General features: G+C 36.0%; 1 protein-coding gene across 2 annotated transcripts in view; it reads right to left on the reverse strand.

The window, feature by feature from the left end:
- The window catches only part of JAKMIP2 (janus kinase and microtubule interacting protein 2), a 133170-nt gene that overhangs the window by 24483 nt on the left and 90583 nt on the right, over nucleotides 1-18104 (reverse strand). The window contains exons 4-12 of one of the 2 annotated variants that reach the window (XM_081035798.1): nucleotides 15130-15339; nucleotides 13206-13304; nucleotides 9860-10006; nucleotides 9037-9177; nucleotides 7060-7116; nucleotides 5910-6029; nucleotides 4843-4971; nucleotides 2333-2416; nucleotides 1586-1648 (exon numbers count right to left, since the gene is read on the reverse strand). In XM_081035798.1, coding sequence (XP_080891924.1) covers nucleotides 1586-1648; nucleotides 2333-2416; nucleotides 4843-4971; nucleotides 5910-6029; nucleotides 7060-7116; nucleotides 9037-9177; nucleotides 9860-10006; nucleotides 13206-13304; nucleotides 15130-15339 — 1050 coding nt within the window. The remainder of the gene's footprint in view (nucleotides 1-1585; nucleotides 1649-2332; nucleotides 2417-4842; nucleotides 4972-5909; nucleotides 6030-7059; nucleotides 7117-9036; nucleotides 9178-9859; nucleotides 10007-13205; nucleotides 13305-15129; nucleotides 15340-18104) is intronic. The other variant, XM_081035799.1, reaches the window with a different exon arrangement.

The following is an 18104-nucleotide window of genomic DNA, read 5'->3' on the forward strand; positions in this document are numbered from 1 at the left end:
GGGTTTTCTTTTACTCATAAAAGCTGAGTGAAAAATTAGATTTTTAGCTCAAAGAAATCAAGACCAAAGGAAATCACACAGAAGACATAATGGGAATTATTTTTTAGATGATAAAGAGATGTAATAACACTTATTACTGGGCATCTCTGAGACTACTGAAATCCTCTTTTTCTCATAGCCTCACGATATACCAAAGTTATAGGAAAATAATAATGGGGAAACAGTGTGATATTATTAATTAATGTAGTCAACTCAAGTTTTTTACACTACATTTTTCTGGTCTAGTGAAGTTGACTTAGATCACAAAAGAGATTCTATCTCCTAGCATCTCGGGTTGGGATCAGAGATGGAATATTTAGGGAGAGTCCCAGATCTGATAGTTAGGGCTAGCAATTAGAGCAGTGGTTCACAGGTTGCAATTCATAGACAGGGGCCAATATCCGGTGAAGTTTCTTTATAGGGCCACTTGACCTTTCTGAGAATCCCGGTTCTTAACCCTGGACTACGCAGTCATCCGCTTTCTATATATCAGGTCTGTCTCTCATCATGCAGAAAGTGAGATAGGATGTCCTAATTTTGCCAGATCAGAGGGGAGGGAAGACAAGCATTTTCTTTCTCTTCTCATGTGTATAAGGGTGCTATGGTTCATTTTTATTACTTGTCAAGGCTAGTGAATACTGGTAGAAATAATCCTAAAATAATTTCTACATAATTTGGGGTCGACCTACAGAAGTATTTCCTTTATTCAAAGAGGCTTGCAAATTCTGCTTTTGCCAAGAATAATTTAAGATTGTTTTGTATTCTTTTTCACTATTAGGTTGGTGCAAAAGTAACTGCGGTTTAAAAGGTTTAAAATAATTGCAAACTGCAATTACTTTTGCAACAACCTAATAGATGTGTGGAAGGTAAATACCAAAGTTTTTGTTTTAAGTTCAAAAACTGCCTTCGAACTTAAAATGATCTTCGCTGTTTTTCATTTCTACACATCAGAAACCGATGTTCAGATATCCACAATTAATTTTATCGATTGGGACTAAACCATGCTTTCGCATCTTGATTTGTTGAGCAAAACCCTGGACATGCTGTTTGTGCTTTCTTTTATTTAAAAATAAATAGCAAAGCTTAGCAAAAAAATTAAAAGTGAGAACACAGTCTATGCTAGGTTGCATCAAGGTCTTCGAGTCATATTCTGTCATGTCTTTAAACAAAATAACAAGTCCTATTCATAGTGTGGTTTTTTGTAGATGGACAACCACATAGGAAGTGTGGACGTGTGGGTATATATATATGCAGAGTACATACACTATATATATATATATATACACGGTTAACAAATCAGTAGGTTTCAGGGATCACATCCTTTCAAATCGGCACACTGGCCAGCGCACAGCCATGCACATGTGCCACTTCACTGATGGTGATGGCGGTGACAGGGATGCAGTTGAGCACGGAGCAGAGGACAGCGCAGCGCTGAAAAGCCCCCCCTTCCCCTGGCCCCTGTGCCACTCCTGAGCGGACCCCCTGCTGCTCCTGGATCTCTCATCATTTTCTCCTCTGCCCCACTAGGGTGTTGTGCCCAACATACCTTTTCTAAAAGCTCCTGGTTTCTCTTAATGAAAAGTTGTTTATCTTCTACCCAGTGTGAATCCTGTTTGACAAAGAATATCGCGCAGTCAGCATTTCAGAGTGGCACGGAAGAGCATGTGTCGTCAAAACACTTTGCCAGAACTGTCTTCTTTTCGCCCAGGTGGTTTGCCTGCCAATGCCTGGTAAATGACACCCACCCTTGCCAGCTCCTTATTCAAAGACATCAGGGCCAAAGTTGCCAGGAAAATTTAACCCCCTTTTCATTGTCACTCACTATCTCTATCTTTTTCAGTCTAAATAATCCAGGACCAGCCTTCTGGGGACTCAGAAGTGACCACATAGGCAAAAAGTGACAAGGGTCAGAATGCACACAGGCTAGATACATATGGATGGAAAACATTAAAATGCAGAACCATAAATGTAGCATAGAGGCAAAGAATGCAGCTGGAGGGGTGGGTCTTTGTCTTAACAGTTTAGGACCACTCTAGACTATGTGTACAGGGCTCCTTTTCCTCTGGCATTCTCTCCCTTGCCCAACCTCATTCGCTGTTGTAGCTGGGTTCACGCTCTGGCCAGAAAAACACCAGGGACAGAAACACAGAGGTGAACATTCTGACACCGTTTGAGAAAGGTCACTGTGGAGAGCCAAGCCGTGTCCTGAATGTGGCCCATGCACAGGCTGATCTAGAGAAAGGTCGGTTTGAATTGTCTGCATTGGCAGAAGTGCCAGCAACCAAATGCCTACCTGCCCTTTCTGAGCCAGAGTTGCTTCCAGATCTTCAATTTTGGCTTTATACCTTAGCACCTCTGCTTGGAGCTGTTCTTGAGCCTAGTGAAATCAAATTTCCAGAACTCAGTAAGTAAAATGGTAATTCAATTTTTTTCTTCCCCTCATCTTCCTTGATTAGCACTCAACAAAACTAAGAAAAAAAAAATATAGAAGAATTTTTGACCAGAGAATCTCTTAAAACGATTTTTATGATCTAAATTCTTGCCTAGGACTTTCATTGGCTCCTTTACCATGGGGTTAAAATCCAAGCTCTTTAAATTGGGATTCGAGAACTCCCTTATATTTCCAGTCTTTTCCCATACTCATCAACACTGAGTCCAACCCTTACCTGCTGGTGATCTCCTTGTTTCCTAAATATGTCTTGTTATTTTCCACTTCTCTCTCTATTTTGAACAAGTTCCCCTATGGAAAGCCTTCTCCCATTTTGCTTTTCCAAAATCTTTTCCATTCTTTCAGAGCCAACTTTGTGCCCTATATCTATATCTAAATCTAAATCCAAATCTATGTATGTATATATGAGTGTATGTATCGTGTGTGTGTGTGTGTGTGTGTGTGTGTGTGTGTGTGTGCGTGAGTCAACAGTTTTGGACACTAATCTTTCATGGAGCAACCCTACTTCAGTTATTATAGTAATGTGTTTTTAAATTCTCTTCTGTTCTCTCTGTATACGATCCTATTTTCTGTGAAAAATTAGGGTTTTTTTGTTTGTTTGCTTTCTGTCCATACATATATTTTTCTCTCATCTTATGATCTAGATAGGTTTTTGGTACAAAGTCAAATAAAATCAGCTATGGTAGGTATCCTTTTCTTATTCTTTATTGTGAGGAGAATATTTCTTTGCACTATTAAATATTATATTTACCTTTATCAGGTTAAGAAAATTCCAAGCTTAATTTTGCGAAGAATTATTTCAACTTCGAATGGATGTTGAGTATAATCTATTTTTTTCTTGTATTGAAATGATTATGTCTTTTGTTTTCATTGACTCCCTTTCACCTATGTTATCTTTTTTTTCTCATTTCTACTTTCTATGAATTTAGTCTACTGCTTTTTTTTTTTTAACATCTTGATTTGTTTTAGGATGGTAAGTTATCTTTGTTTTGTTTTTTACTTTAATGGCCAGAAATAATGCTAACCCTTTATCTTTATTTAGATGGGAAAATGAGATAAGAGAATTGGTTTCTACATAATCATCTCTCCAAAACACAAGATATGTGCTATTATTTTAATTGACCAATTTATATTGGTAAGAATACTTAGTAAATGCTGATAATGAAAACACAACTATTACAGTTTTAGGGCATAAACATGAAGGCACACACATATATCCACTTGTAATGATTACTTATCTGTCTACTGCAAATCACAGTGCTTTTTAAGAACGTTTACTCATATATGTGTATGCGCATGTATGTATGTGTTACCATTTAAAAATACATAATTATGATATCTATCCTTTCCCACTAAACAACTCATAGTAGTTCTTACAACCCTCCTCAGCATACTATAGACTGTTTAAATAGGAAGTAGGATAAAAATCACTGGATGGTCACACTCCTTGCCCCTTGTATATTAATCTCTAGGGCTGTTATATAGCACGGTGGTTATGACTTGAACTCAGAAGAACTAGGTTCATATCCTAGCTGTAACCTAAGTTTTAAGCTAACTAAGCTACTGTTAATTCCTACTAAGATATTATTTTTCCTCCTGTGAAAAGAAGATGATAATAATAGCATCTATCTCATAGGGTTGTTTTAGAATTACATGAGACAAATGCATGTAAAGTACTTAGCACAATGCCTGGATTACAGCAAGCACTCAATAAATGTTAAATGGTATTGCATGTGTTTGTTTATTTTTGAAACAGGCTTATGAGAGGCAGTTGTGACACAATGGAAAAAACATTTGACTTAGGAAGACTTCAGTTGGAATCTCAGTTTCCCATTTATTACCCTGTGTGATCTTGGGCAACTCAATTAACCCCTGAGTCTCAAATTCCTCTTTGATAAAATTTCTCCCTGAAGGAGCTGTCACAATGATTCAATAAGATATTTTCAGTGAAAATCCTTGGTATGTTGTCAATGTAATGCTGTGCATTTATTAACTAAGAAACTGGCTAATTATTGATTTTTGAAAGATAATTTTCTTTTTCCATGCAAGAAAGTAAAAAAAAATTTTTTAAATGGATTATAAAAATTCAATATTGTCTAGCTTTGAAAATGTAAGTTTTCAAATAGCAAGGTACTCAACTTTCTAAAAGGAACAAAAGCATCGATCTAAGTTGGTTCTAACGTCTCCAGATCCAAGGTTTGTTGACATAAAAAATACAACAGTTCAAAAGCCATAGTGAAAAGAATGGTACAAAGAAAGCTACCCTATTGATATATTTAATGTCCGTGATACTTTTATGCTGTGACCGCAGCATAAAAAAGCCAATTCTGAGCACTCTGCAGATGCGCACTAACCTTGGCCTCTCTCTCAGCATCAATGATACCTCCGGTCTGCTCCTGCAGGAGGGCGTACGCTCTTTGGAGGGCCTGGTATTCTTTTGTTAGTTGTCGAAATCGTAGCTCAGATTCTTCAGCTGCTAAACTCTTGAGGTGAAAAAAGATAAAAGAAAGCCAAAAAAGCAATTATGTATGTTCAGGTCCTATGTTCAATGTGAAATATTAACATTTGTCCACTTTTTAAAGAGAAGTTAAAGATTTATTTGATTCTGGATTCTGTGCGATTTTATTCTTAATTCTAAAGTATGTGGATGAATGCAAATACTGTAATACTTTCAAAATGGGCCTTGAAGAAATATTTCCATATTTATTTGAATAAAAAGAAGCATTTGTTTATTTTTACATTTCTGATGATTACTTATTTGGGCTTGGATCCAAATGAGAAAAATTTATATCCTGATTATGGATCCGAATTTGAGGAAATAGTATTCAGAGTTTTAGTCTCACTTTTTTTCAATACATTTATATCCAACAACTTCTTCCCCAGAGAGATTATAAAAAATACAGTTTTATAGATGAAAGTCTTAAAATTCAGAGCATAATACAACCACCACGGAGTTTTGTGAAAAATTTTGGAGTTCCACCCCCAACATCCTGAATCAGGAGTTGTGTGGAAGAGTCCAGGAATCTTCATTGCAAGTGAACCCCCTACATAATTCTGATAAACGTCGTCTACAGAGCACTTTGCTTAACACTGTCTTAAATGATATCTAAAAGCTCATTCTAAGTTTGTTCCTCGGTTTACACCTTCCCTAGATGAAGAATTTGGGACAGTACCTTTTATTTTGAAAGAAGTCTTCAAGTTAGAGAGCTCAACTTCAAGAGGTTTCTAAAACGGCTACATGACATAGGTGAACTATTTTCTAAGAGGTAACAAAGTCAAGCGTGGTCTCAAACTTGGTCACTAGTATGAGATCATTTTGTGCTGGTCATAAAGGAGATAAAAAGTGAAATGCATCTTCTTCCTCTTAAAGAAAAGTTTTGGTGACAATATCAGAAAAGATCAGAGAAGTGGAAAAGCTTACTTCATCCAGATCATCATCAGGAGTAGCTGGTGTTCGGTCTGTCCTAAACGAGGCCATAGATGACGTCTCGGAATCCATTGAGTCGTCATCATAGCCAATGAACGGGTCCAAAACAGGCCTCTAATGGAGGGAAAGCACATATTTATGACACAAGTAAAAGTGGGTAAAGTCGACATTATTAGAGAACTGTCACCTGGCATAGATACAAATGAATATACAGAGTTTCCCTGAAAATAAGACCTAATGAGAAAATAAGCCGTAGCATGATTTTTCAGGATGACATCTCCTGAACATAAGCCCTAATGTGTTTTTTGGAGCAAAAATTAACATAAGAACTGATCTTATTTTTGGGGAAACACGGTAGAAGACATAGATCCTTTAATGGTCCTTTGATGAAATAAAAGTATGGATACAAACATGATCATTCCAATAAATGTTTGTCCCATATTATTTCATTTCTGATGTGTTTTTTTTGAAGACTCATTAATATTGGCTCTCTTCATAGAAACATTGGAGCCTTTTTTATATTACATTTTATAACATGATGAGCTTAGGTGATTTATTCTCTCCAGTATTTAAAATATAATCAAGGGACTTGGATGAAAGTCTAGGTATCTATGTGAAAAGGATTATCAAATCTTATGTCTTAGCGTCTAATTCCATATCCAAACCAAATGATGTGCTTGATAAGAACAAATGAAATAAAACTGGATTATACAGATATTGGTGAATTGGGAATATCATTATCAATGATGTTGTCCAAATGAATAATGAAAATATATAATTATAAGGTGGTGTCAGACACTAATATTCAGTGGGAGATATCAAATCATATGTATCACTGCATGGCCTTGGAGTGTGACTCTCCAACTTGTCAGACAACCCTTTCAATGTCAAACCTAGTGGCTTCTTTAATCAGAGAAAGTCATATTAAAGCAAATCCTTTCAGATTAAAATATACAACATTTTTGGACTTCTGAAAAATATCAAGGGAAGACATTTTCTTCTTCTTGACGAAAAAAATAAAGCCCATGGTTTGCTGAAGTACAGGAACATCTGATTTATCCTATCTTTGCAATAAGATTCCTTGGCAAGCCTCACTTTTCTGCCTGTTTGTGACAAAAGCCTGATAACCTAGTTTCCTCATTACCTTAATTGGCTTGGAACTTCTTCTATGCTTTCTCCTACGGATGAGTTTTTCTCGGTCCTGGAAAACAGATGAAGGACTTTTCAGACATTGAGTTGGTAAGTTTCCCTTATACTTTTTTTTAAAAAATTTGTTTGTTTGTTTTGCAGACAGCTGTTTTTTCCGAGACATTTCTATTTAAAATAAGATTGTGTTTTGTAAATTTCAGCAACTTTTGGGTTTTATACTTAAATGTTTTCAAAGTAGGAATATTCTACAACTTTCCCTGTTAATCTATGTGGATTTGAAAGCTTCCCATTCAGGAAGCACATTGTGTTTCTAATCAGAATCCTTTGTTTTTTATACTTGAAGATCAAGTAGCTTTGAAAATACACACTCATATTCTCCCAAGGCATAATTCTTCAGTTTTCTCAGACCCAAAATCACTTTAAATTTAAGTATTGAAAAAATATAATTTAACAATAAAGTAAAATCTTATTTTAATTTAATTACTTGAAAGGCATAGAAAGCTATGTTTTGAGTATGCTTGGATCGTTGTTTTCACCTGCAGCCTCTGAAGATGGGAACAGAGTATCTACTTGGTTGAAATCATCTAGTGTTTTCTTTTTGGGGAGATAGTGGTGTTCTTATTGGAATTTTCTGGGAAACTAAAAGAATATCTAGAAATAATTTCTTGATTCATTCTTGTTGGGAATGGAGATATCCTGGGAATTTAGTGTTCATCAGCTAAGTAATTCATGTATAAATTCAAAGGTCAATGAAATAAGTGTCTCCCTAAAAATCTGGTTGACATGCCCAGGCATGTCCAAATTCTATAAGAAACTTTTAGCTTAAACTCAGGATACTTAAAGTCAAGCAAATTCCTGCACTAGTGCATCAATGAAATTTATGTATTATTAAGGGATTAAGAGTGTAGAAATGAAGTGAGGGGCATAGCACTTCAGAAGACCATGTTTCATGAATAATCTGCTTAAAGCCAATGGTGTTAATCTTTTTAATTTCTTATCTTTTAAGTAAAAACATTTTAATCATGCAACCTCCTCCATATATCTGAAACTTTTAAAATTTACACTTAGATTACCCTCCTAATACAGTACATGTATTATAACATAGACCCAACACAGAAAACTTTAAAAAGATGAACCATAATTAATTATACACAGAAGTTATAATCTTTTCTTCCCTCAATGGTGATGATTCACCCTGCTCACCTTACCCTGGAGATTATTGCCTAAAACCCGGCACCGCCAGTTCCTCCCCTCTCTAGGCCCTGGCTTGGTCCTGAAGTGAGAGCGGCCAGAGCTGTCATTCACAGAATAAAGACAGAGAGGCAAAGAGGAAACCCAAAGGCACTAAAGGTCTTAGTCCACAACAGTTGGTAACACAGACTTCAGCCAGATGCAAATGGGAGTCATAACTATTCTACCTACTTCACCAGGTACTAAAGTCATGGTTAGAAGATCTAGATTGGAATTTCAGCTCTGTCATGTACTTATCATGCTGCTGTTCATACAATAAATATTTATTAAACTGCAACTATGTGCTAGACACTATTTAGGGGTTGGAAAAGAAGCATAGGGTCCTGTTATTTGCAGGCAAAATATTTAATCTCTGAGTCTCAGAATCTTGATACTGGATGTCAATGATAAGATATACATACCCACACTACCTACCTAGTCACATTACAATGCATTTGAAAGTTCTTTTAATGTGCTTTGCAGGTATTATTTGTGTTACAAAATTAGTTAACAAATTAATTTATTATAATTGTTTATAATCAGATTATGACTGAAAAGATATCAAACAGTTTAATAATATAAAGTATTTTTGGAACAGAGTCTCTGAACCTGTTTACATAATTGAACATATGAACTTGGGTGTTTGGGGCTAATCCAAAATTAAGTGCTTCCAGTGTATGCTGATTTCTTGGCCACCCGCCCTTGGGAACAGCCTAGAGTTTATAGATTAATCAAGACCTACCCTGGTGAGCTCATCAATAATGTTCTGTTGTTCAATGACCTGAAGTTTTAGGAACTCTGTCTCTTGTTCTTCATTAGCTTGATCGAGGTCATTCAGAGATTTTAATTTCTTCAAGGGTGGGTGGGATGTTATTTTTTCTCTCTGAATTGCAAAAGAAGGTGGAGACTTTAAAATTCCCCAAAATTAGTGGTTAACATAAAATATCTGTAGAAACTTTATGAGGCTCTAGCTAAATTGGAAAATTCCCCAGCTTCAATACATGCACTTCCTAACTAAAACCCTCAAGTACATTTTATCTGGTCTAAGTCAAAGTCACTGGGAATGTCTGAAGATCTCTACAGCTATACTCAAAGTTTGTTAAGGAGTGCATTAGCATATCACTTATCCATACATTATACAAAAGATTGGCATCCATTTCCCAACTATTATGCAAGCTCTTAGAAAATGAGGGATAGCCACTGTACAGTTCTGTAAAGAGCACGTTAGTGAAATTCTTGGAAGGAGGTGCCTGTGGCTGAGGAGCTATGTTGAAACTTTGCTTCTCTATTTTGGACTTTGGAGAGTGTGCAGATTCCTGGAAGCACTTCTGCTATTCTGCAAATTTAGAAATTCCATAAAATCAGAGCCAGCGACTTTCTCTTGCTTTTTTCCTTAAAGGTTCCTTGCTTACATAAGGGAAAATCCAAACTTTCATAAATAGCATTGCATTTAAAAAAAAAAAAAAGAAAAAGTAAAAGAAAAATGGAGAAAGAGCCGTAAGTCAGTCAGGTGACTGGCGTCACATAAAAGAGGAAGCTGCCATTTTGCAGTCTGTGGTACACACCATTTCTGAATTTTCCTTGGTCACAGCTTTTAGTTTCTCTTCCATACGTTGCAAAGACTGCATCAGTTCATCATTTCTCTTGGCGAGGCACTTGTTCCTTTCCAGAAGAGGTTTACATTGCTTTTCGGTTTCCCGCACGCGTTTTAACTGGGAAGACACAAGTTACAGTTGACTCTAATGGCTTTTCATTATACTCTTCATCACCCTCCATCAGTTTATTACCTTAAAGGAGGTGCTGCTGAGGGTCTGCTTTTGGAAATGCTCAGAAAAGGGAACTGAACTCTTTGTTGCCCCCGACTCCTCCAGCCCAGTTACCCTGCTGTGCTCAGCCCTGATCCCACACTGCTCACACCTCTCCCTGGGCCTCACTGGCTCAAAGACATAAAGCAGCTCATTGGAATCATGCCGTCACTAAGTAATACGACCAGGACCCAAATCCAAGCCTGGCTGTCCCCAAAGTCTGTTCTTTCCGTCAGAGACCTTGCCAAGTCTGACTCCCAACTAAAGCTGTTTATTTTTAAGAAAATTTTATTGAGGAAACAAAACAAAACATACCTTTGACACTCTACTGATATTTGTATTTAAGAACACCTCATTGTCACCAAGGCTTGGAAAAGTATGGTTGTATTGTCACCTCCCCCTAATTAAGTGTGACCATACTCTGGATCACCTGCTTAGTCGAAGGAAGTTTCTCGGCCTCTAGACAGTTGGGGCCACATATTTTTCATTGAAAGGAGCTGTCCTGTGCACTGTGGGCAGGATGTTTAGCAGCGTCCCTGGCCTCTGCCCACTAGATGTCAGTAACAACCCTCCCAGTTGTCACAACCAAAAATGTCTCCAGATAGTGCCAAAATTGCCTCGAGCTGAGAACCACTAGTCTAAGTTTACAAATATTATCTTGAGGTAACTGCTAATAGTCCCCCCTTTTACTCTCAGAACTTTCCCATTTGCATGACATGTTTTATGGTCACCCTATACGCAATGGAGTTCCATGTTCAAGTTCTCCCACTAATGGTTCTAAGTGTATGTATGGAGGGAGAGGGTTCCAAGGCAAGGACAATGAAGGGGTATGTCAGAACTATCTGAAAAGACTATTTAAAGTACTTACTACCGTTGAGAACTTAACATTTTGGGAAGTGCCAGGAAAGGAGAGGTAGCTACCTACAAATATTTTAAAAAGCTTCTCTTGTGATTCTAAAACAGCATTCCCCAACTCTATGCCAATTGCCATTTGAAAACTCCCATTTTATATCAAAGGCCAAAACTGAATTTATATTTCATAAATAATCGCATTTAACCCTCATTTTGAGCTTTAGTACCTGAAGTATTAATACTAAATACTGAGTACATATATGGACAAATAAATTATTGCACAAGGTACACTATTTTTAACTTTGTCTCTTTTCTGGAGGTCAGTGACAAGGGTTTTAAATATTTAAATTTACCTAGTACCTGCTATTTATAGAAAATGCAGATAAACACACAAAAAAGAAAATATCTGTAAGTCAATAACCACAGTTCATAATACTTAACAAAATGTTCCTTTTAAAAGATATACTTTAAATACAACAGAGAAAAGTTGAAAGTTATATGTCATGAAAACGCTAAAGGGCAAAAAATCTAATATAGTTCAATTAATATCAGACAAAGATTTACTAGAGATTAAAAAAAAATTTTATAATGATAAAAGGGTCAATGTACCAAAAACATATAACAAATCTCAATTTATATATCACTAGTACCATAACTTGAAATATATATATATATATATCTATATATATATTTATATATAGATATATATATATATATATATATATATATATAGAGAGAGAGAGAGAGAGAGAGAGTAAAATTGACAGACTTAAGACTGGAAATAGACAAATAATCTGTTAGGAGAAAAAGCAGGCAAAAATATCAGTAAGGATATAGAAGACTTTAAACAAGGTTATTAATAAACTTGACTCAAACTGCATCTAATAATTACAGAGTATGCCTTCTTTTCATGTGAAAATAGAACATTTATAAAATTGATCATATGTTGGAGTCATAAAGTAAATCTCAACAAAATTTTAAAGGAATGAAATAATACTAAATAATATAGAATGTTTTCTGTAGTGAAACTAAGATAGAAATCAATAACAAAAAAATCATGCAAAACTTAAGCCACACCCTTTTGAGTAACCTAAAATTTCAAATTAGAAATTATATAATATTAGAAAAGATTTGAATTAAATAGCAATACATTATAAAATAAGAAACCACAGGATAAAGCTAAAGTCATGCTTAGAGAGACATTTATGACCTAAAAAAACGCAAATATTTAAAAGAAGAAAAGGCTGGACATAACTTCTTTATACCAAAACCACCATTATGAATATAAAATGGAAGCCACAGAGCAGGACACTTTAAATACAAATATCCAAAAGATGGTCTAAAAAACTTCCTAATATTAATAAGAAAATAAAGGCAGCACAATAAATAAATGGGCAAAATAAAAAGGGCAAAACACGCAGGATACTACCCAAAAGGCCAAGAGAAATTTGAAAAGTAACCTCATTTTTAAGAAGTAAAATGAAAATGAAAATCACTATAAAAATATACACTATAAAAATTTAGTCATCAAGATAACTAAAATGAACAATTATCTTTGCGTTTTGGCAAACATGTGGCAAAACTACAACCCTCATACATTGCTGGTGGGAATGTAAATTGTTTGAACAGCTGTGGGAAACTGTTTAGTTTTCTAAACTAACTGAAGCTGACTATATCCATGCCCTCTGATCCTGTAATTCTGTTCTTTGGTATCTTCTCACCAGAAATGAACATATTTTCTCACCAAAGACATGTACAAGCACCATTAACAGCTTGAAACTGTTAAGAAATGACATAAATGTTCATTAACAATAGAAAAATAAGTATATTGTGGCATATTAATTGAATATTAGAGTATGAAAATGAATTAATCCTACATGGAACACAATGGATGCGTCTCAAAAATGTAATGCTGAGGGGAAAAAACAGATACAAGAGAGTAAATATTGTACAATTCCCTTTATAACAAATTTTAAAAATGGTCATAGACATCTATCATGATAGAAGTCAGTGTAGTGGTTAACTTTAGAAGAGTGGTGATTGGTAGGGGTCATAAAAAGAGGTGCTGAGATGCTGGTAATCTACTTATTCATCCGGGTAGTGGTTATATGGGTATATCACTTTTGGCATACTTATTGAATTGTACCTTTATTATTTGTGTACTTTTCTCTATCATGTTATATGTCTATAATATCATATGTACTTCTACAACATAATGCTTAACAAAAAATAAAAAATTCCCATTAGAACTCACCAATTCATTTCGTTCATCTCCAAGCAAAGTATTCCTGTCTTCTAATTTTCTTATAGTGGCATTCAATTCAGCTATTCTCTTTTGATTTCTTCGCAAATCCTACACATGAAAATTAAAACGGGTATTTCTTCAGCAACACTTTTTACGAAGTTTGGAATACCACTCATAAAAGTAATAGGTATAGCTTCTTTTATCTGGCTTATGAGGTGAGAGTAAAGTGTTCTCTTATTCAGAGAAGAGTAAACATTTACCCTCTTCTAACCCCCCTCCCTCAATATTTACCACTTGGGTTTAAGACCAAGTGTGGTTGAAACTGCAGATGAATTTCATGTGGCAGCTACTCCCAGGAGCTCCGACTCTTGGCAGGGGGGAGTGGTAGATGGTTGGATCAGCTTAATAAATCTATGAGCTGTGAGACCATGGTCTGTAGTGATTACATGAGGTTCAAGGAGTATCTTTGTGTCATGGCTACACATCGCTCCCCACAGCTCAGACAGATGTCCTGCTCTGACACTTAGCCAAAGAAGGGATTGAGTACGAGGTGGGAATGGGCTTTGTAAATTCCTGCATACTCCTGGAGAAAAAGGTCAGAGCAAGGAAGTCAGTGCATGACTTTCATGTATAAAAGGCAGTATATTATAGGATAGCTTTCACTGGTATATTTTATCCAGAGCTTCACGACTGCCATAATTGCCATGGATCATAGCAGTCATGGCTTAATTCTATTCTCCAGAGCCCATAGGACCATTCTTATCAGCACTTGCAATGCCATCATCATCATCTTATACTTTGATAGTGTTATACTGTTGACAAAGCAGTTTCACACACATTATATTCCTAGATTCACAATATCCTAGAAGATTTAGCAGAACAGGTAAGATTCAGGGAGGCTATAACTTGTTCAAGGTCTCCTGGCTAATAATGGATCAATAGCTAATATGTATTGAATGCTAACTGTGCCAGACACTGTTCAACATTTCACATATCATCTCTTCTAAACCTTAGACCAGTATTATGGAGTACCATCTTTGTTACAGATGAAGAAACTCTGAGCAGTAAAATGATTTGCCTAAGGTCACAATGTAAATGGCAGATCCAGAATTTGAACTAAAGGGTCTGACTCTAGAGCCTATTCTCTTGACAATTATGCTACACTGCAGGTAATTAAGAGTGATACAACTAAAACTTACATCTGCTAAATCCTAATTCTGTAGTCTTTCCACCACCTTCTGGGATATATATATCCTGAATACCAACTCATAAATTATTCATTACTTGGTTCTAAGTACTACTTTGGAACCTGTCTCTGTTCCTAAATAATTCATTTTCATCTCTTTAGCACTTAAATGATTTGAAAAGTATAAGACATGAAAGCCAACTATATATGAGCTGATTTCTATCATTGCACTTCTGAAAATAATTTCTCATATAAAATGATGAAAATCCACAGAAATAAGTGACAAATTCAATCAAACTAGAAACATTCAGATGATGATATAAATGGTTTAATCTTATATAGTTACACGTTTTGACCACTCGTAGATGATAACCGTCTTTACCAATTTCCAACCCAATTGTTCACACAAGGGAAAATTACCAGTCTTGGCAAGATGCAAAGTATTCTCATCTAATTTATAATTCTTGTAATAGGCTGAAGTTTGGGTAGGTATTGCTTGACTAGAAAAATTCTATGAAGGGTTTTTACAGATCTGTAATTCTCTTGTGATCTGCTAATGCAGTGTAGACCACTTTGTTGCCTATGAGTTTAGAAAATCTTGTTCCGAAGATACTAGCTGGTTTTATACTGGGAGATAGAATTGATTTCTTTGCACTAAACAGGAAAAGAGCTTAAGTGAAACGTGAAAGTTGGGAGCTAAATAAAAGATGACTCCTGTGTTCTTAACTTCAATTTGAATAGACTTACAGGACTGCTGCAGTGTTCGGAGCCATCTCCTGCTCTCCCTGGAATTTCTCGTTTCGGACTGCTCATGTTACACTCAGCCTCCTTGACCAGAAAGAGTTGTTCATCCAAAGCCTCCTTCTGCAGCTGGAGTTTCTGTACATAGCCTGTTTGGGTCTCCAGTTCCTTTTCCAGGGAAAAGATGATCCTGTCCTTGGCTTTGATTTCATCCATCTGAATTAAACGATACCCACGACATTTTATTTAACAATGCTGCAAAGAAACACATTTTTATAATGGTACAAGTTTAACTTCTCTCTGCATATTGAGACAGAAAAAAGTCATGGATATGACAAGTGTATTGAATTCATGAATAAGACAAGGCAAGACTGCATAATGAAGGGCTATCCTAGGCTAATCCGGGGTCAAAGAGAATAATTTTTCTCTTCAGTATATTCCGTGTAGATGCTTTGATCAATGTATTGTTTGAAATGGTCCAGGTTGGTTGGAAATGGAAAGGAAAAGTTAAGTAAAATGGGCCATCAGTGTTAATAAAGACAGATACTAAATGTTCCACTACAATGCTTCCCAGGACAATTTTTGGTGTTACATCCTCTTTGGGGGGAATAACCTTTGAGTTCAGTTCAAATAGCAGTAGCCACTATGAATGGATCGCTTGGAACTGAAGAAGCTGCAGACTTCCCCATAGCTTAATCCTTCCCCAATACCAATGTGTAGTGAGTCTGGTATTAGGTCTTTCCGTGGATCGTGTCACGTGGCTCATTCCATTCCTATCCATGTTGCAGAGTGGTTCTTGGCCACCGTTTTACCCTCACTGTCAGAAAACCATGGCTGGAACAAGAACAGGGGCAGAAAATACCTGATTATATTAGCACTATTTCCCCTCCTGCATCCATGGGATATGTTTACTGGTCCCAACACTCATTTCTGCTAAGCCTGGGTGTGGTCTCAGAAGCATTCGATACCAATTGTCTAGAGTTCCACCGGACTGAAATGTCTTCGCCATCCCAAGGCTAGTGAAGTGACTGTCTATAAAGAATTTTTGAAGAAAGCATAGCTATCAGATGAAACCTGTCTTCTATTTCATTATATTGTAGGTGAATATTCAAAATAGAGATTAGGGAGACGTTTAATGCAATCCCGTCTCTTTATAAAGATGTCTCCTTATAAAAACAAGTGACTTTGTACAAATTTTTCTTTGCTGTGCTCTTTAGACAAAAAAAAAAAAATTGGAACAGAAATTGTGTTACATAGTCACATATTTGTCACATGTAAATATTTGTGAGCTATTGCCTCCAAATCGCATGAGGAAATTTTAGGTCAAGTTTTAGAGAGCACTGGGCTAAATTCTGCATGATCCTACAATACCATCTAATAATTTGGTGAGGAATCAAACACTGTTTTGTAAATTTGGGAATAAAAGCATTGTCTTTAGTTTCTGTCTCCTGATAGAAGACTTGAGTCCAATATTATCTTTAACTAAGTAGCACGTTCATTTGTCATACCTGTCATCTATGGTGTTATTTACTGCTTCTTGTAGTTCCAGATCTGCATGCTCCCACTTGGTTCTGATGTACCTTATCTAACTAAACTTGCTGGGAAATAATTCCGTTACTGCCCATATAATCATATTCCTCATCACCATCATCATAGCTGAAATCTATTGGTCTTTTACCACATTCAAAGCACTAAACACAGAGTTTTACATACTTTTTCTCATTTTTATTAACAATCCTTTTATGTAGGTTCTGTTATCACCATTTCACAGATGATGACTGAGGACCTGAAGAGTGAACGTGGTCATTGTCATATGGCTAATAAGTGGTTAAGCCTGATTTTAAAATCAGCCTTCTGACTCTAGAGCCCTTTCTATTAGACATTCTACTGGCACCAAGAATAGCCATATACTTCCAGCATTTCCCAAAGTGGTTTTCTGTAGAATATCCAGGAATTAGTGTTGAGGAGACTCTATTTTACAGTGATTATAAGCATGGACTCTGGTCTCTGAATACCAAAATCTTCCAGAGTTTTGTTCTTAGATGGGAAGGAGCTATATACCCGAATTCCCTGGGGAAATTTTCTCAACAGAACTGCTCCCATTTCTCTTACTTCCAGTTTCAAACATGGAGCTGGGATGAGATTAGGGACAAGATAAGAAGGTGAAAATTAAGACAACTGCATCTATATGACTGAAAAAGTTTCCTGTTATTCTGTTTGCACCCAATATTTGAACCACTCTTGAGGTACCATAGGTTTTAGGGAATTCATATCTACTTCAGCAATGTGTCAGTGAAAGAAAGTGATGGAAAAACATTACAAATCAACAAGTGAATATCTTTGCAGATTTTACATTGAAAACCATCAACAAACAAAAATATTTAATGTAAAGCTTCCTTTTCAATTATCTACCTGCTGATTCCAGATTTCATAGTACTGATTCTTCCTCATCAGCCATTGTTTCAAAAACCAAAGGTAGGGCAGAAATCAGTATTTCTGCGCTGTGTTTGATCTTTTTGTCACCAGTGCAGTAGAATGAATTGCAGATACAGAATGAAGAAAGTGTGGCAGAGGCAACATTTTACAGTCACACTGTGTTTCAGTACAAAGAAAATTACACGTTTAACATTTTAAAATGTTCTATGGTAACCATTTTTTTTTTACTTGAAATTGAAATCCTAGAGATATCACCCAAGGAACATAATTAGAATTCTTAGAAAATAATTGCTTAGAATCGGCAGACACAAGAGGGAAAGTGTAGTTTTAGCTAAGAAAGTATTATTTTTAGAGAAGCATAAAGTACATTCTCACAGGTGCTGGTTAAGTTGGTAAGATAACTAAGATACAACTAATGCTAAACATTCTGAATATATATGAAAGGTCGGACAATTAAATATGTGAACTTTTCACTGTGTGAGTGCACAGTGGAAAGTTTGCGAGCTTAATTGTCTAACCTTTCGTATGCATGTAAATGTTTCTTC

The sequence above is a fragment of the Rhinolophus hipposideros genome (genome assembly GCF_964194185.1).
Source record: "Rhinolophus hipposideros genome assembly, chromosome: 23".
Taxonomy (NCBI): domain Eukaryota; kingdom Metazoa; phylum Chordata; class Mammalia; order Chiroptera; family Rhinolophidae; genus Rhinolophus; species Rhinolophus hipposideros.